This window comes from Trichoderma atroviride, chromosome 3 (genome assembly GCF_020647795.1).
Source record: "Trichoderma atroviride chromosome 3, complete sequence".
Lineage (NCBI taxonomy): Eukaryota > Fungi > Ascomycota > Sordariomycetes > Hypocreales > Hypocreaceae > Trichoderma > Trichoderma atroviride.
Window position 1 is genome coordinate 3,833,303 of NC_089402.1, and position 26,190 is coordinate 3,859,492.

At 51.7% G+C, this 26,190-nt stretch overlaps 8 protein-coding genes and 1 non-coding gene across 9 annotated transcripts; 7 read left to right on the forward strand and 2 right to left on the reverse strand.

Moving 5' to 3' along the window:
- The first annotated feature begins 1,556 nt into the window (after window positions 1-1,556).
- TrAtP1_006537 (uncharacterized protein) lies at window positions 1,557-3,740 on the forward strand. The gene is made up of 3 exons (XM_014083115.2): window positions 1,557-2,638; window positions 2,700-2,996; window positions 3,054-3,740. The coding sequence occupies exons 1-3, from the start codon at window positions 2,358-2,360 to the stop codon at window positions 3,316-3,318; spliced, it is 843 nt and encodes a 280-aa protein (XP_013938590.1). The 5' UTR covers window positions 1,557-2,357; the 3' UTR covers window positions 3,319-3,740.
- Window positions 3,741-4,229: 489 nt separating this feature from the next.
- On the forward strand, window positions 4,230-5,134 carry TrAtP1_006538 (uncharacterized protein; the record flags this gene model as incomplete). The annotated part of the gene is made up of 4 exons (XM_014083116.2): window positions 4,230-4,241; window positions 4,330-4,420; window positions 4,507-4,876; window positions 4,969-5,134. The coding sequence occupies 4 exons, from the start codon at window positions 4,230-4,232 to the stop codon at window positions 5,132-5,134; spliced, it is 639 nt and encodes a 212-aa protein (XP_013938591.2).
- Window positions 5,135-5,235: 101 nt separating this feature from the next.
- Window positions 5,236-5,985, forward strand: TrAtP1_006539 (uncharacterized protein; the record flags this gene model as incomplete). The annotated part of the gene is made up of 1 exon (XM_066113166.1): window positions 5,236-5,985. One exon carries the CDS (start codon window positions 5,236-5,238, stop codon window positions 5,983-5,985), a length of 750 nt encoding a protein of 249 aa, XP_065969252.1.
- A 394-nt stretch (window positions 5,986-6,379) lies between these two features.
- On the forward strand, window positions 6,380-6,459 carry TrAtP1_006540. The gene has a single exon. It is a non-coding gene; the product is annotated as a tRNA-Val (tRNA).
- Window positions 6,460-6,934: 475 nt separating this feature from the next.
- TrAtP1_006541 (uncharacterized protein) lies at window positions 6,935-8,228 on the forward strand. The gene is made up of 3 exons (XM_066113167.1): window positions 6,935-7,022; window positions 7,076-7,168; window positions 7,258-8,228. The coding sequence occupies exons 2-3, from the start codon at window positions 7,104-7,106 to the stop codon at window positions 8,072-8,074; spliced, it is 882 nt and encodes a 293-aa protein (XP_065969253.1). The 5' UTR covers window positions 6,935-7,022; window positions 7,076-7,103; the 3' UTR covers window positions 8,075-8,228.
- Window positions 8,229-8,339: 111 nt separating this feature from the next.
- TrAtP1_006542 (uncharacterized protein) lies at window positions 8,340-9,563 on the reverse strand (the record flags this gene model as incomplete). Its single annotated transcript, XM_014083117.2, has 1 exon — window positions 8,340-9,563. The coding sequence occupies one exon, from the start codon at window positions 9,561-9,563 to the stop codon at window positions 8,340-8,342; it is 1,224 nt and encodes a 407-aa protein (XP_013938592.2).
- Window positions 9,564-9,762: 199 nt separating this feature from the next.
- On the reverse strand, window positions 9,763-13,063 carry TrAtP1_006543 (uncharacterized protein). Its single transcript, XM_014083118.2, has 4 exons — window positions 12,912-13,063; window positions 10,689-12,579; window positions 10,467-10,619; window positions 9,763-10,415 (listed from the first exon to the last, which is right to left on the reverse strand). The coding sequence occupies exons 2-4, from the start codon at window positions 12,036-12,038 to the stop codon at window positions 10,386-10,388; spliced, it is 1,533 nt and encodes a 510-aa protein (XP_013938593.2). The 5' UTR covers window positions 12,039-12,579; window positions 12,912-13,063; the 3' UTR covers window positions 9,763-10,385.
- A 4,840-nt stretch (window positions 13,064-17,903) lies between these two features.
- TrAtP1_006544 (uncharacterized protein) lies at window positions 17,904-19,453 on the forward strand. Its single transcript, XM_014083120.2, has one exon. The coding sequence runs from the start codon at window positions 18,151-18,153 to the stop codon at window positions 19,087-19,089; it is 939 nt and encodes a 312-aa protein (XP_013938595.1). The 5' UTR covers window positions 17,904-18,150; the 3' UTR covers window positions 19,090-19,453.
- A 157-nt stretch (window positions 19,454-19,610) lies between these two features.
- TrAtP1_006545 (uncharacterized protein) lies at window positions 19,611-26,046 on the forward strand. The gene is made up of 4 exons (XM_066113168.1): window positions 19,611-19,748; window positions 19,872-24,491; window positions 24,709-25,230; window positions 25,290-26,046. Exons 1-2 carry the CDS (start codon window positions 19,746-19,748, stop codon window positions 23,202-23,204), a joined length of 3,336 nt encoding a protein of 1,111 aa, XP_065969254.1. The 5' UTR covers window positions 19,611-19,745; the 3' UTR covers window positions 23,205-24,491; window positions 24,709-25,230; window positions 25,290-26,046.
- The last annotated feature ends 144 nt before the right edge of the window (window positions 26,047-26,190 follow it).

Genomic DNA, 26,190 nt, shown 5'->3' on the forward strand with positions numbered 1-26,190 from the left:
ATATCATAGCGCCAGCCAGTCTGTGAGGAATGTACCAGAATTTAATGGAACCAAACTTCTACGCAGGAAAGTCAACCCAGCAGGGAGTGGATATTTTCGCTGTTGTTAGCCCGTGCTTATTCATCGCCAAACCCTCATCAAGTCGAAACGACCTCGTTGTTGCATGAGCTCGCGGGATATTAGTAGAGCCCTGGAAATCCATGCGCATCTGCCAAGTGCTACCCATTACTGATCAGCTTGCCATCAAATCAGCAACATCCGATGTTTCTTAGCGCCGCGGGCACAAGCACTTGCTTGTAATCACGACCCGTCACTCTGGGGTCTGCTGCAGGTCACTCGATATGCGGCCATTTCACGCGATGGCATGGTTTGCTGGACCTGTTTTGCAGCCGACAGCCCTTTCAGCTGCATTCCCACATGTACCTTATACGAAGTATACTAGTACCTGGGTACTACTCGCGAGAGAGCGCAGGTTGTTACTTCAAGTTGTAATACTGTATTTTTGTGTCCTGCTCCAACTCTGGTCTGAGCTTTATTTAGGCGAGAACTCGGTTTTACAACTCCAGCGGCAAATCTTCTGTCAACTTCAAGCTACCCTACATTTAACCCGCAGCTGGTGCCCATCCAATGTTTGCCGAGGTGCTGGATCGTGATCTACTTGACATCTGAGATTCAAATAGGGAAGCATGGCTCATCGCTATGTGTGTTGAAATCGATGCACAGTCGACTATGCCATAGCATATAACCCAGTGAACCTTCAATGATCATCTTGATTGCATTTTTTTGTCTCAGCTTGCCGCCCCGGAAGCGTCCCGTGCGGAGAAATGGGTGGACCCAAGAAAGACGGGATAAGCAAGGGTTCGTAAATGTTGCCTGTTTTGCTACGATGTGGTGGGACTTGTATGTGTTGCAGGGAATTGCCACTGATAAACCGAGGCTCGCTTATCAAGTTCCCATCAACACCGATGGCGACTTAATCAAGAGTTCTGTCAGAGCGGAAGAGGCGTTCTTGGTTCAAAGTTTAACTGAGTGTAAGCTTACTCAGACGTTAACACGCGGGAAGAAACTACTTGTACACGTTCCTTGGTTCTAAACCAGAGTTCAGAACTGTACAAGTACGTTGAATTGTCAATGTAACAGAGGAGACGTTGAGTCCCTTGCATATGTAGGTACATGTGCGCGACATAAAGACCAATGAGTTCAACTCCTCCCGCATGCATGTCCTTATCAAAACATGCAAAGCAACAAAAGAGCCAACCGCGCAATTTTGTGGCGTCCAGGCACTCGGACAGCTCCAAAGCCGCACTGCGAGCCATGGGCCAAGACGCTTGGCTCGGCACACTATTGGCGCCACCGACCATGGCGTGCGGCCGAATAGAATTCAATGATTAGATTGTCTGTACAACACCAGGCCCAACAGCCATGAATGAATGATAAACCTGCTCGCACTAGCTGGAATCATGGGCTCCATCTGCTGAGGGCCCTCGTACTCGCACGGAACCCCGAGCCGGGCGCCTTGCCATGCCAAACTTCTGCAAGCAACGTGCTCGGCGTCACCAGCAGCAAGGGGAGCAGCGCATCGAGGCCGCTACAGTATCTACGTGAAATTTCCCCTGCCCTGGCCCGCTGCCGCTGAAGTCTGGCGATCGCAAGCTCTGATGGCGCGGGCATGCGGGCCACATAATTGGCCTGCCGGCCAATCGTGGCATGCACCTCGGATCTGGGCGCTTAAAACAGAGACAGGACAGCCGCTGCGATTGGCCCGGGGTTTCGCTGTCACCTGGCAGCCTGGCCAATCGCAGCCCATCACAGGCCCAAGCGCCTGCACCTTGCAGAGGCTTCTCCACCGCCCAGCGAGCGCCAGAGACTCTAACTCGCCTGGCTGCTGGGGGGGAGGTGGTCGCTAAAGCGCCCCCCCATTCAGTAGAGTTCGGAAGCGCTGGGGACTGGTTCCCTCTCACGAGGCTCTGGAATAAAATGCGTCGGGCCCCCTCAAGAGGCCATTGCACCATTCTTGATACGAAACTGATTTTGAACAAACGAGAAAAGACCAAAGCCTGGAGCTGAAGGGACGACGAAGAAAACGCCGTGGTCGCAAGAGCAGAACGAAGCGAGACCTGGACGCAACAATCACTAATAAGTGAGCATATATGCAGACATGAGCTTTTAGCCCTGCTGCTTTGCTAGCCCTGCATCGCGACGAAGCTGGCATTCGACGCCCTTATCGAGCTGCATTCACAGAGTTTTCGAGCAAGTTGTTTGATCCAGGATATTTTGCCTTTTCTTCTCAATAGAGAAGGAGAAGAAGAAGAAGAAGAAAAAGAATAGGAAAAGGAAGCAGAAAAAGACTGTCCAAAATGGGTATCTTTGGCCCCGCCGGTCGACCGTGGACTTACCACATCCTCCATCGCAAATGGCCCAGAGTCCCAAGATCGGCGATGCGCTGGCTGATGCTGGTGGAATTCGTCGGCTTGATTCCTCTGCTCGTCATCACGGCCCTCTCTCAGCCGAATCTGTATCGAACTGCGCTGTGGCAGATTGGATGGGACCACCGTCTCAACTCAAACCCCGCCATCATTCTCTACGCCTATGCCAACCACACGAATCAGCCGAAGCTCGCCTTCATCTGGTCACAAAAGTCAGTTTATCAAGAGCCCGATGGCGAGAAAGAAAACCGTTGTTAACCCTTTTGTGAATAGGCTCACTGACTACAATGTCGCCCTCGCCGTCATCTCGCTCTTCTTCCTCCTCACCAAGCTCATTGCTGTCATCATGCGAGTTTGGTATCCCATTGTATCTACCGTCAGCTCCATTGCCCTAGTTGTGCTTTACAGCGTGAGCACCTATGGCCAAGTCGGACCCGATTATACCGACCCGAGATACCCAGCACCGGCGGCGTGGTACTTTAGATATGGCTGCGATATGGCCAAGCCATACGGCCAGTACAACAACTGCCAAATTGCGCAGAGTTCGCTTTTTATCACGCTATACATGCTGTAAGTCTTGGTTCAATTCACATGACAATCTGTATGCCGTACTGACTCTGAGTCTAGAGCTGTCTACTTGCTGCTCCTTGGCTTCTCCCTCTACTCCATGTGGCCCAATCACCTCAACGACTTGGATACCGACGAGGATGAAGACGATGAAGTGCCTATGAAAGAGGGCAAGAGCATAGAACTGGGCGGCCTGAAAGAGATGGGCATGAAGCAGCCAATGGCTTCGGGAGCCGTGCCTTTTACGCCGAGAACACACGCTTTCCATATTCTCGACCGAAAGCTCCCACTAAGACAGGAGAGTGAAGCCGTGTCATATGCTTAGGAGCCAGCCGGCTTCACTTTTTCTTCCTTCATGTCGTTATATGTCCGCCGAAAAGAGGCGTGTTTGAATTATTCGGATAAGGCAACGGCGCAAGGTTTTCTCATGCAAGCAATAGGATGGATGGTAATGAATCTGGGCCCTGGAGGCCATGGAAGGGAGAGCAGAAAGGATTGGAGTGAGGAAACCCGCCGACAAAAGGCCATCGTCCACAACCATGTACATGTGTATTTTTCATTTCTTTTGTCACATACTTTATATACCCAAGCACGATGATCAATCAAGGTTCAATTTGAAACTACATAACCAATAACACCTTTTCCCACCTGGTCACGAGTCTCAAGTACACGCAGCAAAACAACTTCCTATTCCAGGCATTAATGCTCCCGTTCCGGCCCCAGCCCCGGCGTGGCTTCAACCGGCCCGGCCTTGTGCATATTAGACCTAGGCCTGCCTCGTGCATGTCGCGAATATGTACAAGTAAAAGTAATCCACGCTTCTACCCGGTTCTGGCCGCCAGCTTGTCGCAGAGATGGATCCTGATCCAGCGCCGGTACCCCGCCAACCCGCTGCTGCAGTGCCGCGTGAACGTCACTGATCGAGTTCCCCGCCTCGACCCGCGCTTTGACCCGGGCCGGTTCATGACATGTTGCCTCCTCCGCAATCTAGACTCGAGTATTTCCAATCACGTACCGCCAAGCTGCATCCAGAGCTACTAGCGAACCCCCAACATCCAAGGCTTTAGACTGTGTGACGAGCCTGTAGACTCATTGGTATAACTAGATTCCTCTGCCCTCTCTTTTGTGTGTTGCAATTCTTCCGTTTCAATGGCGTTACTGCATCGACTTGCTGCTTCCTCGGCCTATCGCTGCGCTCCCGGTATATCGTCGATTCTAGTCAGAAGAGCTTCCACCATGGCCCCCAAGGTACGTGCCAGGCCGCTGTGGCGCAATTGGTCCATGCCATCGCTCCTGGGAGTAGCCGAAAGCTAATTGGAGTCGAACACGACAACAGCTCAGAGATCCGTCTCTGTTGAAGAAGGATGTTTGCTATGTCAATGGCGCGTGGGTGACTGCCAAGTCGGGCAAGACCTTTGAGGTCACCGGTGAGCTTCCTCCTTATTTATTCGTGTTGTGCGGAGTAGTTCTACGAATGTTTCGCTAATCAGCTTGTCGATTCCACCACAAAAAGATCCCGCCACCGGCGAAGTCATCACAACATGCCCCGAATTCACCACCGCCGATACTGAGTCCGCCATCACCGCTGCCGCCGACGCCTTCAAGACCTTCCGAAATCTGACCGGCCGCGAGCGCGCGAAGCTGCTGCGCAAGTGGTACGACCTCGCCGTGGAGAACACAGAAGATATTGCCCAGCTTATTACCTGGGAGAACGGAAAGCCTCTCGCAGATGCCAGAGGTGAGGCCGCCTACGCTGCCAACTTCTTCGAGTGGTTCAGCGAGGAGGCTCCCCGCACGTACGGCGACGTCATTCCGGCCAGCGTACCAGGAAACCGAGTATGGACTACCAAAGAGCCCGTTGGTGTTTGCGGTCTGATCACTCCGTATGTTATATGTGCCTGTTTTCTTTTTTTTTTTTTTCTTCTTTTCACTCTTGGGATGTAGACCGCGTTGCGCTGACACAAGATGATCACAGATGGAATTTCCCTGCGGCTATGATCACGAGAAAGATTGGCCCGGCTCTTGCAGCGGGATGCACCGTCGTGTGCAAGGCGCCCTCTGAGACCCCCCCCTCACAGCCCTTGCGCTTGCTGAGCTGGCTCACCGAGCTGGAATTCCCAAGGGCGTTGTCAACATCGTGACGACAAATGATAACACCGTCGCCATCGGCGAGCAACTGACGACAAACCCTACAATCAAGAAGGTTTCCTTTACTGGCTCCACCAACGTCGGCAAACTCCTGATGAAGCAGTCATCCAGCACTCTCAAGAAGCTGTCACTGGAGCTCGGTGGAAACTCTCCCTTTATCGTGTTTGACGATGCTGATATCGACGCTGCTGTCGCGGGCGCCATTGCTTCCAAGTTCCGATCTTCAGGACAGACCTGCGTGTGCGCCAACAGAATCTATATTCAGGAGGGCATCTACGAAGAATTCGTGGCCAAGTTTGTCGAAAAGGTCAAGGCATTCAAGATTGGCAACGGCTTCGCCGAGGGTACCACTCACGGACCTCTCATCCACGACCGCGCCATCGGCAAGGTTGACTTCCACGTCCAAGACGCCATCAAGAAGGGCGCCAAGCTCCTCGTCGGTGGCCAGAAGCTGCCTGATGTTGGATCCAACTTTTACGACATGACTGTCCTGCGTGACATGAACGCCGATATGGCTATTGCCTCTGAGGAGACATTTGGTCCCGTTGCGGGCCTCTTCAAATTCAAGACAGAGGCAGAGGTTGTCAAGCTGGCGAATTCTTCCGAGGTTGGCCTGGCTGGCTACTTTTACGCTCGTGACCTGGAGCGAGTTCACCGTGTTGCTGAAGCTCTGGAGGTTGGCATGATTGGTATCAACACCGGTATCATCTCCGACCCTGTCTCACCTTTCGGAGGTGTCAAGGAGAGTGGTTTCGGTAGAGAAGGATCAAAATACGGTATTGCAGAGTACCAGATTACAAAGATGATGACCTATGGTGGAATGGGCAAGCCTCTTCAGAGCTAAATATGTGAAATACGCAAGGGAGATGGAGGAGTTAGCTAAAAGCTTCTAATGTTCTACGATACAATGAGATGATGATATCACAAACAATGAGGCAAGGTTGCGAAGCTAATAGTAGAGTGAAGTGTGATGTGATTTCGATCATCTATACTCTTCGTACCTAGTATAGAGTTTGTTCAAGGGCAGCGTTTTCATGACCAGCCCAACAGTAGCCTCAGAATCAAGCACCCATAGCAACACACTCCTTGAACTAATTTGCAAGCAACAACCCGTACTGCGGGTTCAACTGCACAGCTGCTTGAGCCATTTTGCCTTCTTGTAGACAATCTGAAGGGCCATTAGCAGGCTACCTTCATATACCTGTTTACCTTGCCGCTAACCCAACAAGAAATCGCACGACTATGTGGCGCAGTGGTTAGCGCAGTCGCCTTACAGAAGTACCGCGAAAGGTCGCAGGTTCGACCCCTGCCATGGTCATTTCAATCATTAAGATTTATTTTTTTGCTCATATTGATTCCATTTGCAGAAATTGGCTTAGTTTTTGCGTGTTAGTTGGTATGTCAAGTAATGCATCGCAGGCGCAATGGCAATTTTATGGCCTCTTTTTGCGTTAGCTTTGATGGTGTTTCGAGTATAAGAGGGGCTTCAGAGGCAATGCAGCTATATACATGTATATGCATTTATATATACATAGGTACTCAAGCTTCGGAATTCTATACTCAATCAAACCAGGATTTGCGAGTCTAATGCTATGCACCGCACCTATTGCAATCACGTCGCTGTGGTGCATGCCGTTCTATTCGCTGCCAACAAGCTGGGGAATAGAGTATTCCTGATTACAATAGCAAATGTACTTTGAATCTCGAAACAAAATGACCAATAAACAAGCCTAGGTTAAACCAGATATATAAGTCGACCAGCCATCTTCATCCATCAAGATTGCAAGCAGATTCGGGTATTCAATTTGAAGAGAGCGCCAGTCCTTATTGCAACTCAGCCGCCGCTTCTTATCTTATCACCCAACAGCTCGTGCCAACCATGTACGTCACCCCACCTCTGCAAGCTCTTTACAAGCTGCTTCTAACACGAGCAGTCTTCATCAACCGCACATATCCTTCACCATGGCGCTCTCTCGTTCAAGTGGCCTTGCCGGTCATGGAATGCGCTTACTTGCGCAAGCAGAAGGGTAAAATTCTTCATGCAAGCAACTCAATTGAACTGCCAATTCAATTCGAGATTGTGAGAGCTCTGCGGCTAACTATTGCCAATATATAGACGTCTCTACCTTTCCTCTGCATCGCCAGCCTCTCGCCTCTCATCAACAAGCTTCAAACATACCAACAAAGCTCCTTGCGCCGCTTCACTCGCTCGTCCATTCAGCCACTCCTCATCTCTCCTCAAAAAGCGCAAAATCGCTCCCGCAAGCAACAGCCCCGAGGCTTCTTCCTCATCATCACCACCACCACGCTCCTCCTCCTCCAACAAAGCCGCCGACACCACCCACCCCAACCCCGAAGACCCCCTCGACTTCTCCTCCATAATTGCCGCATACGCCCCCATCGACATCCACTTCAAAACTCAGCTCCAAGCCGTCCTCCACGGCGGCCGCTTCAACCCCGACGCCCTCGGCGCCCTCCCCGTCGCCCTCAAAGACGATGACGGCTCCAAAGTCACCTTTCCCCTGCACGAGCTCGCCCAGATCGTGCCCCGCTCCGGTCGCATCATCTCCCTCCTCGTAAACGACCGCGAGTACCTCAAGCCCATCATGTCCGCCGTCCAGTCCAGCAAGGACTTCAACCAGCAGCCCCAGCGCTCCGACGACAACGAGCTCGAGCTCCTGCTCAAGGTCGAGATGGAGCGCAAGGACGACCTCGTGCGCCGCGTCAAGGAGGCGTGCCAGGGTTGGAGGGATAGGGTGCGCCAGGCCCGGACCAAGCACGAGAAGGCGCTCAAGGAGTGGAAGAAGAATGGCACCGTGCTGCCGGATGTAGTGAGGAAGGCGGACAAGGAGCTGCAAAAGGTGCAGGATAAGAAGATGAAGGAGATTGATGGCGAGGAGGCGCAAGTGATTAAGCAGCTTGATCGCAATTGAGTTGTGAAGGAGGGTGGGATATCATCATGTACAATACAAAAAAACAAGAAACACTTCACGCATTATCACAGGATACAAGTAAGGGAGCAGCTATATCTGCACACTTTTCATGACCAATTTTTTTATATATAACTCAGAATATCAATAAGACTTCAGTATCATAACACAGTCCATGTTTCTATCATTTCTTTTTAATCGTACAAAAATACATGTATATATATATATATTCACCCCTTTTTTTTATTTTTCCTACACCATCCCATCTTCAAGCCTTCGCCTTCACATTCTTCCCGCCCTTGGCACCAGCGCCAGCTCCCGCAGCGCCCAGCAAAGACGTCAACTTCTTCTCAAAGCTCTCCACATCCCTCTGCGTATAAGTACCCGCCCTCAAATGCCACGACCTCGAAATCCCCACGGGGTCCGTCGCAAACGTAGGCTTCTCGTGCTTGCCCTCCACGGCAGACTCCAGAATGGTCTTCTTGATGGACTCCTCAGCGTCCTGGATGATGGGCTGCTGCTGCTGCTGCTGCTGCTGCTTTTTTCCCTCCTTGCCCTCCTCAGCTGGTGATGCCGCCGCCGCCAGCTCCTCTTCCTGCTTCCTCTTCTCCTGGAGATACTCCTCCGCCGCCTCCCTCGCCTTCACATCCGCAAAGAACCGCGCCCCATTGGCCTCCACCTCATCAGCATAGCTCTTCGCCTGCAAACCCTGCGGCACGCCCACGGGGTCAGCCCTTCCACCAATGATGTTCAAATTCTCCATCACAGTAGCCAAGCGGCCCTCCCTCGTAGAAGGCATCGCAGGAACAAACGCCGCCAGGCCCTCCTTGGTCAAAGAAGGCGCATACGTCGTCTTGGTGCCGAATCGCATCGCGTCGTCAAACTGCTGCTCCTGGGGATCCATTCTCTCAAAGGGATCCTGTCTCTTTCCCCGCTGGCCGGCACCAGCAGCAGCCTTGTCGCCGCCTTCTTTGGCCTTTGCCGCTCTACCACCACCACCAGGCCTACCGCCTCTACCTCCTCGTGAAGCACCACCGCCAGCTCGTCCTCCCCGTCCGGCACCTATCGCAGACGTCCTCCCTCTGTTCGCACCCGCAAATCGGTTTCCGCTCGGTGAAGCAGTTCGGGGCCCTGTGCCTGCTGCGTTCTGCCCGCTGCCGCCTCGTCCGCGCAGTCCACCCCGCCCCCGAAGCATTCCTCCCCTGGGAAGACTCCGCACATCGATTACTCGGGGCTGTGCCGGCGCCGCTGAAGAGCTTGTAGGGTTCTGGGCTCCCTGGCTGCCTGTTCGGTTCTTTTGTAGGGCATTGATCTCGCTGGCCGCCGCGCGGGTTCGCTGTCGAGCCGAAGGTTTGGCATTGGGGTCGCTGGGGGTCTCGTCAAACTGCGATTGCGTCGTGGAGAACTGGCGGAAGTAGCCTCTTAGGGCATATCCTGCGTTCCCCAGCTCTGGCCTCGCTCGGTGTAGCGAGCGGAGTGTCTGTGAGCTCATGGCGGCGGTTGGTGGCTGTTGAACCTGAACCTGAACTTATTCTGCTGAAGTGGGATGGTCTTGATGCGAAGACCAAAATCTGTCGCTTGATGACTAAGCACACAGCCGCCATATATCGCAAGGCAAGCATGCTACAGCCATGCAATTTCCCAAGGTATGAGCACTACGAATCACCAAATAACCAGATCAAAAGTATTTTCAAGAAGAAAAAAAGCCCCATTTTGAATGTTTCTACCAAAAGTTGGCTCAAACAAGTAGGCGCGTAATCTAAAATTGCGGTGGACGTCTCAGAGACCCCCAGCGTGAGCCCATATTGTATAGAGCTCCAGTGAACAATTCCCCAATGCCATGGTTATAGATCCTATCTGCTACAAAGTCTTGTTCATCTACCCATTGATCCTCCCACGTTCATGGCGCCGACATGTATTGAAAAAGGAGAGAAAAGAATAAAGCAAACAAAGAATAATTTCCGCCTGCCCAAAAGAAATGCGGCCCATAGCAGGGCGTGATGCCAAGAGACCGTTTCAGGTCTTGGCTCAGACAATTACGTTTTACCGTTCAGATAAGCCAGTCAATTCCTCGCCACGGTTATTACCCCGTGGCTATAGTGGCCACATACTGTGTTGCCTTGCCATATCAATCACATGGACACATAGTCCCCTTTCCTGAGAATATGGTATAAGATGTATGGTGTTGCCTGCTGGCAACTTCAAGCCGCCTCCTAGTTTCTTTTTTTTTTGTCGTTGGAAAAAAAAATAGAATGCAAATATTGAGAGAGGAGAGTGAGTAAAGAGAGCACAGTTCTCTTGAAAATTCGCGTCATTAGACACTCTGAGGCATGACCAGTGCAGGCTACCGAATCGTTAGTATATACGCGATTTGACAGCTGAGCGGCCTACTTACAGGACTGTTAAGCATTTGCTGACGCTTATTCCGGCCTTTCTTAATGTGGCTCTTTAGAGCACTAGAGTCGAGAGGTTTGAGAAGCTCAAAGCTGCAAAGCAACTCGGACGATACGGACATGACTGCACCCCAATTATCGAATTCACCGCAATACTATAGATGGTTAGTAGGGTGAACAACATTTGAGCTGTAGTGTATGTCAAAAGAACAAAGGGAACTCACATTTGGTGCGCTAAACACTGTGACTAATACTCGATCGTTAAAGAATTCATACCCGTCTTCTACCACCATGTGGGCGCGGCAGACCAAGTCAAAGTCATGAGTTGCGAGGAAATCGGTGATAACCTTCTTTCCAAAACAATAACTGACTCCTCGCTCATTTGCTTCCCAATCTTGCTCCATATCGGCCGGATCAGCCCACAGAAGGTCATTCAGCAACCCGTAGTCGGGAACGTCGGTGGGCCGTGCGATGTTGCGAATATCGTCCATGTGGCTCAAAGCAGGCGACAGGCCTCCATGGACACAAAAGATCTTTCCGGCCACAATGGCAGCAATCGGAAGCGTATTGAAGCAATCGATAAAGGTCTTCCAGACTTTAATGTTGCACCTTCGCTTACATTCGTCATAGAAACCGTAGACTCGGGTCACGTTGGCACACTCGTGGTTTCCTCGAAGCAGAAAGAAGTTTTCGGGGAATTTGAGCTTGTAGCAGAGCAGGAGCAGGATTGTTTCGAGAGATTGCTTCCCTCGATCGACATAGTCTCCGAGGAAGAGGTAGTTGGACGTTGGGGGAAATCCGCACATCTCAAACATACGAATGAGGTCAGTATATTGCCCATGCACGTCTCCAACAATTTTGACGGGCGCATCGAGCTCCAGTAGCGCGGGCTGGGCCAAGAAGATCTCTCGGACTCGAGCACATATAGCCATGATTTCCGCGTTCTTGAGACATACGCTCTTGGTGACCTTGCCGGCGTACCCAGCGTCGAGTAGTCTCTTAATATAGTCATCAAGGTCCATCTCCTTGATTTCGTCCATGCCCATGGCATCATTCTTGGGCTTCTTAGGCTTCTTGACGGGAGTGTCCGCTCGCTTCACTAGAATGGACTGGCCCGGAGGGAGTAAATGCGTATTGAGGCTGGCGTTGGCCGACGGAGGCTGGTCGGAAACGTGGTCAACTTCGCCAGAAGCCTGTGCAGCGCTCACATCGTGCGCGCCACTCATGACTGATTCGGACACTGGGGACGGCGGGGGCAGCCCGTCTTCGATTGAATTCGCTGCGGATAGGTCGGTCGAGGGGCTTCTCAGCGGGATCGTGTCGGTGCTTTTGCCGGAGCGGGAGATGCTGGAGCGACCGCTCCTACCAGACTTGACTGAAGCAGCATCGTCGCCGTTGAGCACAACCGAGTTTCTCGGGCTGTCAGTCTTACCGCTGCCGGGGATTTTAGACCGCAGCCCACGGAAAGATCGAGTCGAGTCTTTGGTATCCGACTTGCTAAAGGAAGGATAAGATTGGAGGCCGTCTCCGCCGCCGTTTTTGGAGCCGCCCTCTTTGGAAGATTGGTTGCCCATTGTAGTTCAGATGGATGAGGCTAGAGAGCCCACAGAGTGCGAAGTTGCTGATTTTTCGATGCAGCAAAAATTGCGGAGAGAAAAAAAAAGTTGTCGCAAGATTACCAACGAGGCGAGCAGACCTATGCTTTTCCAGACCCTGTCGTTGGTCGGATTTGTCGTCTTGCAACAGCGCTCGTGTGGCAAAAGTCGTTGATGGGAGTTTGGAAGAGGATGAGTAACCGCAATCCCAGCCCGTCTTAGGGAGGATGGAATCGTCGACCGAGGTCGGTAAAGAAAGAGGACCGCTGGCTCCTTGGAGCGTCCGTTTTGGTTGTCTTAGGCGAGAGCCTAGGAGGACAGGCCAGCTTGGAGGAGCTTATAGGAGCTCAGTCGGGATGGAGCGGATGACGTCGTGGCAGCGGCAGCTCGTGACTGGATATTCCGGGTCGAGACCGGCAGCTCTGGAAACAGCGCTCCGGGGTCAGGAACCGCCCACAAGCAGGTCGGGGGTACGATGGTAAAAATGCGAAAGTGGCCTCGGCCGTTGGGAAAAAAAATTCTAGACGGCGGAATCAGCGCGGCCGGTCCGGAGCGGTTGTGTCTGCATGCGCGGGAGCAGGGCGCAGGAGCGGGGTGGTGTGTGAGTGAGTGTATGTGTGTATGTGTGTACGTGATATAGCAGCAACAAGCTGGGATTTTGCAGAGATGAAGCACACGCAATAGCGTCGCAAGAGGTCAACGCTGCAACAAGAAGAGGCCGTGATAGCAAGGCAGTGATAGCAATAAAGGCACAGCTTCTGCGGGAGACAGCTTGTCCGGGTACTTGAAGAGCCTGTTGGGTGACAGGCGAAGCAGGATGCAACAGATTCGAGACGAAGAAAAAAAAGGTACCTTGCAGATCAGGGCCTAAGCCGAAACATGGATCTGGTGGTGCCAAAGCCAAGTCTCGGAAGCACGGCCAGGATGTCTCGTCTCGGTTGGACGTTCGCGCAAAAGATGGGATTATGATGGAGGAGAGGGAAGAAGAGAACAAGAACGGTATGCACATACAATTTAGTTTCCTGGAGATACCAAGGCAGCTGAGCGGCTGTTAGGTAGTACTACTAGGCAGATAAGTCTGCTAGATAGAGCGTGCGGAAAACGTGCGGACAGCGTTACGGGCCCGGTGGCGATGCTCACTCGGAGCTCCTATCTCGGCAAGCTTATGGCGGCGAGTGTAAATACGTGCTAACGCCGCCTCGTCTGGCTTAGGTGGGATGGGTGCCGTTGGATCGGGCAATAGCAATAAACATGAAGTAGCAGATGTTTTGCACCTGGCGGACACGATACAGAGAAGCTGCGAGCTGGCGGTGGGGGGGGATTCGACCGCTGTTTTATGTAATGGAAGCCTTGCACTTCCTTGTTTCTCGTCTCCAGCGTCTCCTCTGCGAAGAAAAGAGCACAACGGTGCGGATCGGGCTCTTGGGCAGACGGCCGGTGGGGGCGTGATCCGCAGGCAGCTTTGGTGGAGGCTGGCGTATGCGATCTGCTTGTAATCGATGTGCCGTGCCGCGGAAGCATCAACAGGAGCAGCAGACGAATACTAGCTGGCGATCTCGTGCAATGATGGTGACGGAGAATGGCAGAATTCGAGGTGTTGATAAAAGAGGGCGAAGAGAGGCTAGAGCAAGAGCTACACCCAAGCTATTGTTTGTGAATAGCCGCGGGGTGGATGGCGAAGGAGTCCCAGCCGGGGCCGTGTGACACGAGCCAGCCGCACCTTTGGCATACTGGACACATGTACCCGCGATTAGAGTTTCACACCATACCTCCCACAAGGCGAAAGGCGGCAGACTTGATGCTGGCTCCGGACGAGGCAACGTGCTTCTGGGATGTGGCGGGCTGGGCTGGATGCGGCGAGGCGGAGCTGGTGCCCATCGGGCGCGGACGCAATACTGGAAGAGAATAGGAAGACGGAAGAAAAAAGAGAGACAGCGACGTGGGCCGGGCGCCTACAAGGAGTTGTTGCCTAGCTTCCTGCACGATATGGCAGCCAATGCGAAACGGCAGAGACGGGAAATAGAGTCATAATTGGCACCGATGCAGCGGAAATGCGCACTCGTGCTGAGCCCGGCGGTGCTCTAAAGCAGCACGAGGGATTCCCAGTTAACGGACTGCGATGCCCTCAATGGCGCACAATGCCACGACCAAGACCCCTGGCCGTTGTTAGGCATCTTGGGCGCTGACAGCCAGCTCAGGGCGCTGTAGCGTTCGCCCTAGTGGCCCCAAGCAGCTCCGGGGGCCCCCAATCCCAGTCCGGCCTTGCGCCTTCGCAGACCGAGTCCAGCCCCCACGCGCCCGGGAAGAAAGTCGAGCCCAGCAGCTTGTTTCAGTCGATTGACGCTTCTGTCGTGCCGCCCTTGCAGCTCAGAACATTCAAATCGTCCGACTCACGGGCACGTGCTGACGCCGCAATGGGTTTCTGGAGCAAGCGGCCAAGAAATGCCATACTACAAATCACGTTTTGCGGACTCGAGGCATCGCCAGTTTTCCTGGGATAACTCTGCGCGTGACAGGCACCTCTTTCGTATTTTGAAACCCAGCCTCCTCGTGCCCAAAAGCCACAGGCTTTAAAGTGGCGCTTGGCCGCGCACGACATGCGGCTCTCTGCTCCGGGGTCAAGAGAATAACTCATCTACCACCCCGATGACTTTTCGATCGCATACATGTCACGAGGAAAATACGGAGGCAAAAAAACTACAAAGACATCGCATCTTTTGGCGAAGGCTCCTTGGCTGTCCTTCTATTGGTGGCTCATGTCCCGATTGCGCAACAGCTGAGCCTCACAACTACGACAACATCCTTCAAAGGATGGTCGTGCCGAGATGGAATTCCCGGCTCTCTCCGTCCGATATCGTAACATCATCTTCACGAAAGTCTTGCAGCGTAGAAATAGCCCCCAGAGAGAAGCGAAGGCACGTATATTGCCAGACGGCTTGTCCCGATTTAACTGTTCGGGATGTGCCGTTGACGTATATGTTGACGTTATACCAACAGACCTGGCCTCGGGTCTCGACTGCTGTTGCAACTTCTATTGCGACATAGGCACTTGTACGTACGAGAAACATGTTGTTGATGGGATCAAATACAGAGTTCACGCGCCATTGACAAGAGGTATGCGTTTCGTCGTAGCTCCTAGCATCCTCTCGTAAGTGCGACAAGCACTGTGTCGTTGAAAAAGAGCTTCAAACTATTCCATGTTCTTTACCGCCTTTCTGATGCTCAATTCCTCTCTAGATATTCTAAACAAACTGTGGCCCGCTTCAAGTGCCACTTCGGGAGACACCCGCATGCTCCTCTATGTGGCGTTGAAGATGGTATATGTTTGTTTTCGTAGCGCTAGGGAGTGCGTTTGTAGGGAGGCTTATATTGCCACTCTTTAGAAGCGGTGTTGCGACAACAATCCACTTCGAAACATCTTGTTCTTAACATTGACTCTAAGCCAAGATATGTCTATCGACGTATTGGAGCATTCCCCTCTTACGTTCAGAGGGGTTCTTTGCGGTGTGGAGTTGCTGCCTCTAGATATTTCAACAACAGAGCGGCCTACATTAGGGCTGCAGGAGCGTCAGTTGGCCATGCAGGAGGACCATAAAAAGAACTCTAGGCGTAATGCTTAAGCATCTAGTGCTCACAGAAGAGGAAAACAAGGGCCAAGGAGGATGAATAATCGCTTTTTATTTTAATTTCCGACTTTAAAACAAAAGATAAGAGCTAGAAGAAGGAGCAGAAGAATAGTCAATAAAGGTAAGAAGAGTGAAACAGAGAGGCCCGGAAAGGCAAGTAAGCGCGGGAGGCTCAAGTCCTACGAGAAACCACAAGCGACGAAACGAGATTGCGACTGGGCTAAGACGGGCTCGCAGCCAGAAAACGAACATCTTTCTACTGTAGCAAGCAAAAAGGAAAATGGTATACCCGGTAGGTTATCACAGGAATGAGGCATCACACGCATCAGCCTCTGCGCACTTCCTTATCCAGATTCCGCCGCTATCGAGTACGTGTAAGCCACCCGTGCCACGTTTCCCCCTAATCAGCCCAGTCCGAGGCAGTCTGCGTTTCCGCTTGGCCAATTGGGAAAAAGGGTTGGAATTTAAGGTGTGGAAACAATTTACGCGCTGCTCTTCTCGGTGCAAACCAGCAAGCAGAACTATCGACGCGATGTGAATCTCCTCCGCATGGATGGAATCTCCAAAGAGAGGGGAACTTGCTGCTACAGTACAGTAGATATCGAAGTGGGCTAAAATTAGAAATAACCAGTTCACCTCACAGCCCAGCTGGCGAGCATTAGCCCCGTCACTAATCGCTGCTAGCAGTAGCACTAGCAGTCCTCTGTTCCCAGCCAGCTTCTCAGGCTGTGTTGTGCCTACCCTGCAGTAAGAGCGCGGTTTCGCGGTTTCGTGAGATGCATTGCCTGGCTCGGTTCTCGACGGCCAAGGGTGCTCGCCAAAGCACTTATTCTTTTTTTCCTTTTCTTTGCTTCTCTTGGAGATTGGGACGTTGGCCAAGAGCCGCCGTGCTGGAGACTCAGCGCTCAAATGATGTCTGTGCTACTTTCGGATGTAGACTTCCGCGCACAGTCAGAGCTAGGACTGCAACGATCAGCGCTCAGGAACCACAGAAACTGCGCTTGAATGCCCAGCTGTTGGTGTCGTCGTCAGCAGGCCCACGCCCAGAGAATCGAAAAAATCGCCGACTCAGGGTTCACTGTGTCTATTGCCACGGTCTGGGGCAATTCATGAAGATCCGAAAGCCACTTTGCTGCCAGATGGAGGAAGAGATTTGCGCTTCGTGCGCTGTACTTGTGCTCGTACCAGAGTTTTGGCCACCCTGATGCCGATGGACTCGAGATATGACGTTGGCTGCCAAGCTGCCAGGATGCATTCGCGAGTCCAAACTTGCATGCCCCCGGTCTACAAAAGACAGCTTTCTTTAGCGGGGCACACAGGCGGTGGTATATTGATGCTACTTTGCTGCTCCTACTGTACATAGTACTACTCGTATGTGAAAAAATACCCAATCTTGTCAACGTCGCACAGACTAGGGCAATACGGGAATGGCACGGGATACTGTCTTGAGGATTTGCTCGACCCCTGGGAGGCCGCAGCGACGGCCCAACAATCAATCATTAGCATATCCGTTGTTTGGGACGCTTTGCGGCATCCTCGAGCATTACTCAATGCGCGTTGGGCTCCCTGCCAAAATAGCACGGAACTGCGTCTTTCCACCTCACTAGAGTGCTCAAATGCAGAAACATGGTGCTTACTGCTAATTGTCTGCCAAAGGGCCTTTGCTCGTGCTAGGGCAGTTCCGTGCCTGGAGAAGCACCAGGGGCCGATATTTATAGCTGCTTGGTGACTATGCGTTCTTCCGTCTATTTATGGCGGGCATTACTAACGGCGCCATCATCATCACGGCCCTGGGCTCGCACAAGCACAAGCACCAAAAGGCCATTCTCGTGCTAGCAGCAGCTCTCGGGTCTCACCAGGTCCCAAGTCCCAAGCCCAAGTGCCCCCCAGATGCCCCCCCCCCCCAGCCACCTTTTACGCGGTTCTGCTGGAGCACGAGCAAATCCTGTAAGCCCCAGGCATGGGTCCGGCCCAGGTGCGCTTTTTTAAGCATTGCGAGCGCTGGAGCTGAGCCATTGGCACGGCAGGATCCCACTGGATCGTCTCTGAATCTCGCACTGCCCGCTCCACTCCACCCTCCCTGCCACAGCAGAGCAGCTCTGTTTACTGCGCCACCCACTCGCCGCATGTCACACAGCCCACTAAAAAAACATGTAAGCAACTGAGCCGACGCTGCTTCAAGCCCGCTCCAAGCTTTTAAAACACACCCGGTGCCCAACTCGTATATCAGTCCCTTCTTGCTGCTGATTCCCTTCTCATCGCATTCTCCATCGTTTCATTCCATCTTGTTTTGTGCGAGTGCATTGACTCGACATTCGTTTATTTTGCTCGGGTCGAACTTTACTCATCATCACCGACCAACCACCCCTCGTTTCTGTATCAGAGCCACTCTCTCTGCCCAATAGGATACCCCACCGATAAACAGAACACATCAACAGAAGAGAAAAGGGAAGAAAGAAGACAGAATGGGCGTCGGCCGATTTTTCTGCGTGGCTCTGCCACTCCTCCTCACCATTGCCTCTCTCGGCACGCTGCTCTATGCAGTCCTCGCCGGCGTGGCCCACGAGAACGTCAGGCTGGTGCAGGTCGACCTCAGCGAGCTGAGCATCAACCCGACGAGTATAGGCGGCGATCTCTTCAAGCGAGCCGACTTCAGCATGAAGCAGACCAAGGTTGGCAACATCACCGCAGAGGATCTCGGCCTCCACAAGTACTACGACGTCACGCTCTGGGGATCTTGCTCCTCCGACGACAACAAGAAGTTCACCTGCTCAAAGTCCCAGTTCGACTGGGCCTCCAAGCAGATCAACACCACTGATATCCAGGAGGGCGGTGCCACCATCACGCTGCCCAAGGACATCAAGGACGCCATCTCGGCCTTCCAGAAGCTCATCAAGTGGTCCGAGATTGTCTTCATCATTGCCATCGTTGCCCTTGGCTTTGAGCTGCTCATTGGCATCTTCTCAAACTTCTCCCGGGCCGTTTCCTGCCTGACGTGGTGCGAGTCTGCCTTCACCACTGCCATCATCATCATTGCCGACTCTCTCGCCACTGCTACCGCCGCTGTCATCGCCGGTGTTGTCAACGGCTCCAAGCACCTCTACGGTGCCAAGGTCCACATCGACGGCCGCTTCCTGGCCATCATCTGGATCAGCGCCGCCTTCAGCATCGGTGCCAGTCTCTTCTGGATCTTCACCATCTGCTGCTGCGCTCCCGAGAAGCGCCAGAAGAGGAACCGCGACCACCACTCCGATGGCGAGAAGCTGATCCCCTCTGGCGGATTTGGATCTCGCGGATATGCTCCTCTCGGCGAGCAGACTGGCTACACCTCTGGCGCTCCCAAGTTCAACTCGGGCTCTGGCCGATCTGACCTTGCTTACGAGCCTTACTCTCACCGAGCCTAAATGGAATTTCAAAGGGGCCTCGACTAGACGTGGTAATTAAAACGATATGAACAAAAAAGGACTTTGGCGTCCTTTTGTGGTGCGGTGTGATCTCTTTCTTTTAAAGACTTTTCAGACTATCTGTAAGAACAAAAGAACACGAGAGAATGGATGCTTAGTGCTTGCTATACTATGCGTTTTTATTTAACATTCCTTTGCATGGCGTTTGGTATATTTATCAGTACAGGATGGCTACGGGCAGTGGCACCAGCAGTTGGTGATTGGATACCCAAGATGGCGGGGGAACAATCTGTAAATAGAGTATAGCGGATACACTTTTATCAATGACTGAACGACAAGAAAAGTTTCAAAAACTTGTTTTTGTGCCAATTATGTGTTTGTAAATGTGAACATGCTGTGCTGAGATGCGTATTGTTGTGGCTGCAAATAAGAAAGTGTTGAATAATTGACATTGACATGTGCTAGTGGCCTTACTCAGTAGACAGACGCATGCACAAAATTTTCTGACGCCAAATATTGCACTACGCAACTCGACGACGCAACGTCGGCAGCGTTTGAGTCATTGCTGAATGTCTGCATAGCATATAAATCTCACTGAGCCTGTGGCTCATATTTAGCATAAAGAGCCGCTGCGTTTCAACGACTCTGCCGGCATCATGGTTCGTCTCTGCATCAAAATTTTAAAACCGCCCCTCTCTCACTCAGCATCCAAGCATCTGAACTCACCCTCACATTCTTCTTTTATCGTGACAAGGGAGATAGCTAATTGATTGTATCCCAAGACTGCAAGCCAAATCAGATTAAAACGAGACCTCTCTCAGGACCCTGTCACGGCTTTGGCCTTGCACCGCGCGCCGTCTGGGAAGCTCTTCGTCTTCGCGGGCCAAGACTCTGACCTTTTCGTCTACGAGGCGAAAAATGCGCGCCACAAAGGCCGCTTCGTCTCTCGCGTGAGCGTATTTGTCGACCAGCCTATCCATGGGATTTCCGTGCGGCATGGCCAAGTTCTTGCATGGGGGTTCTGCCACGTCGCCATCCTCTCTGTTGAGAGTCTCATTCGAGAGGATGATGGTGGTAATTCTGTGAATAATAGTCGAGCTGCCCCTGCGATAGCCAGGGCGACGGCTCCTGATTGGATATACCATGGTGCTTTCTCAGAAGCTGATCCTTCTGTTGCTGTTCTGGCTACGGCTCACAACGAGGTCATCCCCTTGACGTACTCCCACCATACTGGGAAGATTGCCCTCGGCGCCGTCATTGCGCCCTCAAGGCCGATGCTCTATTCCGCTCATCTTAGTTGGATGTCAGATGACACCGTCTTGGTCGCCGGCGGAACTGTATTTGGCCACGTCGTTGTATGGAAGTGTTATTTGCTAAAAGGCGGCAAGTGGTCAACCGAAACGCTATTCAATTTCGAAGGCCATGAGGGATCCATTTTCGGCATGGATATCTGTACGATTACGCTTTCTGACGGGAGCACGATACAAATGGTTGCCAGCTGTAGCGACGATAGAACGATTCGCATCTGGGACATTACAGAGACAGAAAGCAAGAACGCTTCTAAAGCCCCCCAGCCCAGTCGGGTCATCAATACCGGCTTTGGAGGAAACGACATTGAGCGTGGCAACAGTATCTCAGATTCTGACAAGGAGGGCACTCCCATTGCAGCTGTAATGGGACACGCATCACGCATATGGGGAGTCAAATTCGGTCCAGAATGCGGAGAGAACGCCTTGTCCGTCTATTCCTTTGGCGAAGACGCAACAACGCAGAGATGGCGCCTCGACATTAGCCGTGATGCGTCGGCTGGAGAGTACAACCCCAGCAGCTCAAGATTGGTAACTGGGAAAATGTCCCATAGCAAAACGTCCTCCCTGCATAACGGCAAGCACCTTTGGTCAAGGGCCATGCTAGTTGAAGACAAGGCTGTGCTTATTGCTACCGGTGGCACAGACAGCCAAATCTGTCTCATTGAAGAGCCTGTCCTGAGCGGCAAACCATCAAATAGCGTCGGCGATTCATTGATTTTGGATGCCAGCGACATTCTCAAGGGCCTTGTATCTTCCAAGGAGATTATTAGTCGCTATGATTTCCTCTCTCATGACCACATCCTTGTCACTACTAGCCATGGAAAGCTTCTCCTAGGATATCTCAAAGAATCCCACGCTGAACCAAAGTGGGAACAGATCAATGTTCCCGAAGAGCTGCAAGGAGAGGTGAAGCTTTGTTACGTCGTAAAAGCCATTGATCCCACAGCCGCTCTCTTGGGCACGACGAGCGGAAATGTCTACCATTTCAGCCTTTCACCCAAGAGCCTCACCCACGTTGCCTCCATGCAGGGCAAGATTACAGACATGGCCTGCCTCTCAAACCAAAATAGGGATGAATCGAGCCCTCCTTTGGCAGAGGTGTTGGTCTTTCTTCACGGAAGGGCGGATTCTCACTACTTTTCGATTGACATTTCTACGGGTGGAATCCGCAGCCAAGCACAAACCAAGGGCCTCGACCCAAGGTTTGTCCCTACTGCAGCTGGGAAAATTGATGATCTGCTCATCATTGGATCTCGGCATGGATGGCTATCAATTCTAGATCACAAAGGCGACGAAACATACAGCCCAATTCTGGACATTGCAACAAGAAGCCGCGATACAATCACCGCCATTCTCCCCCTGCCCCCAAAATCAGGCTCACAGCATACCTCTCGCCACATCCTCGTCACTAGCCGCGATGGAAAATACCGGATATATGAAATAGACCGACAACCAGAACGCGTTCTTCTTCACCTGCGACACGAAACTTCACCACCCTTCGGACCCATGATTGCGGGTGCGTGGTTTACCCAAGACACCGTGCCTGAGCTAGTATTATACGGGTTTAGAAGCAAAGACTTTGTCATTTGGAACGAGACACGGCGAGAAGAATTGGCGACAATCGAATGTGGCGGAGCGCATAGGACGTTCCAGCTGACAAACAGCAAATCGATTGGTGGCCGCTACCGTTTCGCGTTTACCAAGACATCAAAGCTGTCCATCTCTTCATCAGACCAACTGAGGCATGAGTGGGTAAAGAGTGGAATCCACGGAAGAGAGATTCGGACTCTGAGTTCCAACGGCCGCTATATAGCAACAGGTGCCGAGGATACTTCCATCCGCATATGGGAATATCAACCTGCTGGAGACGGCGCACAGCCAGATTTACAATGTGTGGCAGCTATGAAGACTCATGTTACAGGCCTCCAAAAGCTTGCCTGGCTAGGAGATGACTATCTCTTCAGCAGCGCCGGCAATGAAGAGTTCTTTGTATGGCGGGTGCAGAACTTGGAATCTGACTACAAAGGCCTGGCAGTTGTCTGTGAAGGCGTCTTTGCAGACAAAAGTGCAGACGCCGACCTCCGTATTATGGATTTCGATGTCTGTAAATCCGGCAATGGACATGGAATAATAGTAACGATGGGATTTTCGAACTCGGTGTTGAGAACGTATCGCTACACAAGCGACGGCGGCCGATTCGAACTCCTTGCAAAGGGAACATACACGGGGGCATGTCTCACCCAAACGCGCCATCTTAGCATGCGCAATCAGCTGCCATTACTCCTCACAGCATCCACCGATGGCCACCTTGCCCTATGGCGGACTGAGCCAGACGAAGGGGCCCAGCACAAGTATGTGCTGGAACAGATAGTGCCGTTGCACCAGAACAGCATCAAAAGTCTAGACATGATGAAATCAGGAGAAGGAGATGGCTATCATGTGTTTACTGGGGGCGACGACAATAGCGTGGGAGTAACATTGCTCGGCCAGATCTCGCGCAATACAGACACTGCTAGCTGGGCTTTTCTCAAGCGAAGCATCGTGCGCAAAGCTCACGCTGCAGCCATCGCAGGCGTTCTATTAGTCCGACGCGGCCCAGAACTTCTGGGAGTAAGTGTAAGTAACGATCAGCGCGTGAAGCTGTGGAGCATTCCCAGCAGCGAAGATGGAAACATCAAGCTGCTTAGGGGAGAATGTATCGGCGTGGCAGACGCAGGAGACATTGCAGCCATTGACGGACCAAAGAATGATACGGCGACAGTGCTGTTCGCGGGAATAGGGCTGGAAGCCTGGAGTTTGGAGTGAGCTGTGGGCTTAGAAAAAGGGACCATCGAGCAGCTGCCTAACAAAAACCACCTGCTCTGCGTGACCATCGCATAGCTGAAATTTGAGGCTTCTCGGCGGGGCTATAAAAATATCACCGTTTTCTGCAAAGTCCCCATCGCGTAATCGGTAATACGGCCACTCCGTACGAACCAGATATGCGGTTTCTCGGTGCTGGGAGGGCGTCGCTCTTATCCCCCAGACATTCGGTCCAGCGAATGGCAGGCTCCGGCAACCACAATTCCGGCATCGTGTCTGGTTGATGCTATTTTGGGGAGCAAAGAGAAAAAGAGAAGTGTTGCACGAAGTAGGTGGGATTAGTGCAAAGATGGCACATGTGCCCTTTTTGAAGCTATCCATGCCAAGAGACATGCTCAAGGGTCTTTGATATAGGACTAGGGGTAGCAACATCATATCTATGTCGTCATGAATCGGCAATTACTCGAATAGGGAGTAGACGAATCCCCTGGTGGATTCCGACCGTCTGTCAACGTGGGCTGAATGCTGGACTTGTGGTATTTTGTGGGCATCAGACACGGGCATTAGCCCCATGCTGACTTGATAAGACATGACATGAGGCCTCTGAAACATTTTTCAGGGGTCTTTATTAAATGAGCGAGAGCGACGTTGAAAAGAATGAAGACTCTGGGGAGATTGAAACAGTTTCGTCTCAGCTGCCAGTCACAATCAGTTCACTATCAATTGACGCAGCACGCGAAGAAATGCGGAAAAATATAGGCAGAAATGCCCAGATGTCTCTTTCCCTCTCAGCGGTCCACTATCACGATAGATACGGCAGTCGCTTTCGTAAAAACCCAATCCCCACCGCCTTTACAGACATGCCATGCGTACTGTTGGCAGAATTTATAGAATCTGTTCCAGAAAAAAAAAAAAAATACAATTGCACCCTACCAGTGCTGAAGATTCTTCGAGCCAAGCCATCAATATCTCAATTCTGTAGCACAAAGTGCTTGCGGTGTCTCTCAAGGGCGTCGGACCAAGCGAGGAGCACAGAAACACTCCATACCGGTGCGCAGCAGACAAGGGACTGCGGGAACCAAGCAAGGATCCTCCCGAACGCCAGCGAAAAAAAGATCCAGCGACCTCGTATTCAGAACCCACGCTTGGTAGCGCGTTTGTGTGTCTTGGCGGGCTTCTGCAATGCAGAAATAGATATAACGAGCCGTTGTCGAAAAGAGGGACAATCAAGAATCTATACAGAGAGACAGACGCGGGTGGGACCGTTGACGTTATAAAGGTAGAGACAAGGTACGAAGCCTCTTCCCGCTGTGCACAATCCCCTTATTCCAAATTGATACCCGCCCTTCTTAATTGCTTCAACTGCTGTTTTTCTTTCGCCGGTTTGTTAGCACGTTGGTGGCACAAAGGAAGGAAGCCACTGTTTGTTCGAAGCCGAGGACAAGCTTGTGCCAGGTAGCCATCACATGCATAAATAGGCTGCTGGGATGCTAATTGACGCAAATAGCAGCCACTTCTGACGGATCTGATCTGATAGTCCGAAAATCTATATATGCGTTTATATATATATCCATATACACGCTCGCCAGAATCCGCAAGCACGAGCCGTGAAGAGTTGGAGATTGATCAAGAGTTCCTGCCGCCACCTTCGCCTAAAGTCTGTTAACGAATCTACGACGAACTTCCTACTTCTCTCATTTCCTCGACTGTCAAGTTGCCGAGAGAGATAAAAAAAACAAAAACGACGCTCTATAACGGCTGGTGGCTGAATTTTGGAACTTCTTCCCCCTGCTTCTTCTCTTTCGACCTTCCTCTCCGTCAGAGATCTCTACCTACCATATCACTCTCGACCACATATTCCCTCCGCTGCGAAAACCTAGGGTTGCCACGAGTTTTGAAAGAGGCAGCCCTCATTCTCTCTCCTGCGATATACATCATGAAATCGGTATGCCTGTGGATAGTATCCGCGATCCTGCAAGCATCGCTTGTTGCTTCGGCACCTCTTGGACCTACTGGCCCATGTGCAGATGTAAGAGCTTCTACTCTAAACTATCTGAACGCGAAGTGCTGATTTTCTATTTTGTTTAGGCAAAAGTTGATGCCATCCTCCGAGGCGACATGGATCCATCCGAGTGTTGCTCGTACGGCAGCTGTAAAGGCGACGTCGTCGTCTCGGTGGGTCAATAAAGCCTAGCCCACGACATCTGTGTAATGTTGGGTCTCGCTTGAGAATATCTTGGTGGCACCGCCAACAGAGCACAAACTCGAGACCTAGAGCGTGATGGCAACGGACTACTTTTACACTATACCGTTCCGAGGGAATGGATTGATACACAAGGCTACTGTAACAACAGGGAGCAGAGGCATATTTTGGGGGCAATTGGTATTGGCGTTTTAGGGAGAATTGTGATATCGGCGTACAAATGGAAAACCAAAAAAGGAAAACAAATCGAAGAGCGATTGGTAATTGGTAATTATTCAGGACTGCTGCCCCCAAAACCACGGAGAGGTTAGAGCAGGGCCAAGTCCAATACACACATTATTAGCCTGATAATAATGTCTTGTTGACGTATCTCGTCTCTATTTAGATATGAACGAAAGCTACTTGCATATTATGGGTCATTCGTCCGTGGCGTGGTTGAAAAGATGCCAGTGATCAAAATGGCAAATATACGCGAATCTGTTTCCCGCGACTGTCCAATTGTGCGTGTGAAGGCAAATAATATGATGTAAAATTTATGTGCTCCTGGCTGTGTTTTGTTTAGTTACCGTTGTACCAAGTCCATCCACATGAAACAAGAGAAGTGATTCCGAAAGCAAAGGCCACGCAAGATGGACAAACACAGTTGAACGTGAGAAAATGAGATTAAAAGAGGCCAAGACTGGTTTCCAATATAAACAGCTTCGTTGCGTGATTTCACAATTCTCATTATTCATAGTAGATCAAGCTGTGCGTTATTGAGTTCATAATGATAGTTTGCAAGCACTC

Excerpts from the sequence above, each read along its gene's own strand:
- TrAtP1_006537 (XM_014083115.2), top strand. The coding sequence starts at position 2,358 with ATGGGTATCTTTGGCCCCGCCGGTCGACCGTGGACTTACCACATCCTC. Across the intron at positions 2,639-2,699 it reads GCCTTCATCTGGTCACAAAA|GCTCACTGACTACAATGTCG; the intron begins GTCAGTTTATCA and ends TTTTGTGAATAG. Across the intron at positions 2,997-3,053 it reads TTTATCACGCTATACATGCT|AGCTGTCTACTTGCTGCTCC; the intron begins GTAAGTCTTGGT and ends CTCTGAGTCTAG.
- TrAtP1_006541 (XM_066113167.1), top strand. The coding sequence starts at position 7,104 with ATGGCGCTCTCTCGTTCAAGTGGCCTTGCCGGTCATGGAATGCGCTTA. Across the intron at positions 7,169-7,257 it reads TTACTTGCGCAAGCAGAAGG|ACGTCTCTACCTTTCCTCTG; the intron begins GTAAAATTCTTC and ends GCCAATATATAG.
- TrAtP1_006543 (XM_014083118.2), bottom strand. The coding sequence starts at position 12,038 with ATGGGCAACCAATCTTCCAAAGAGGGCGGCTCCAAAAACGGCGGCGGA. Across the intron at positions 10,620-10,688 it reads CAGTGTTTAGCGCACCAAAT|TATTGCGGTGAATTCGATAA; the intron begins GTGAGTTCCCTT and ends AACCATCTATAG. Across the intron at positions 10,416-10,466 it reads AGCAAATGCTTAACAGTCCT|CCTGCACTGGTCATGCCTCA; the intron begins GTAAGTAGGCCG and ends ACGATTCGGTAG.
- TrAtP1_006544 (XM_014083120.2), top strand. The coding sequence starts at position 18,151 with ATGGGCGTCGGCCGATTTTTCTGCGTGGCTCTGCCACTCCTCCTCACC.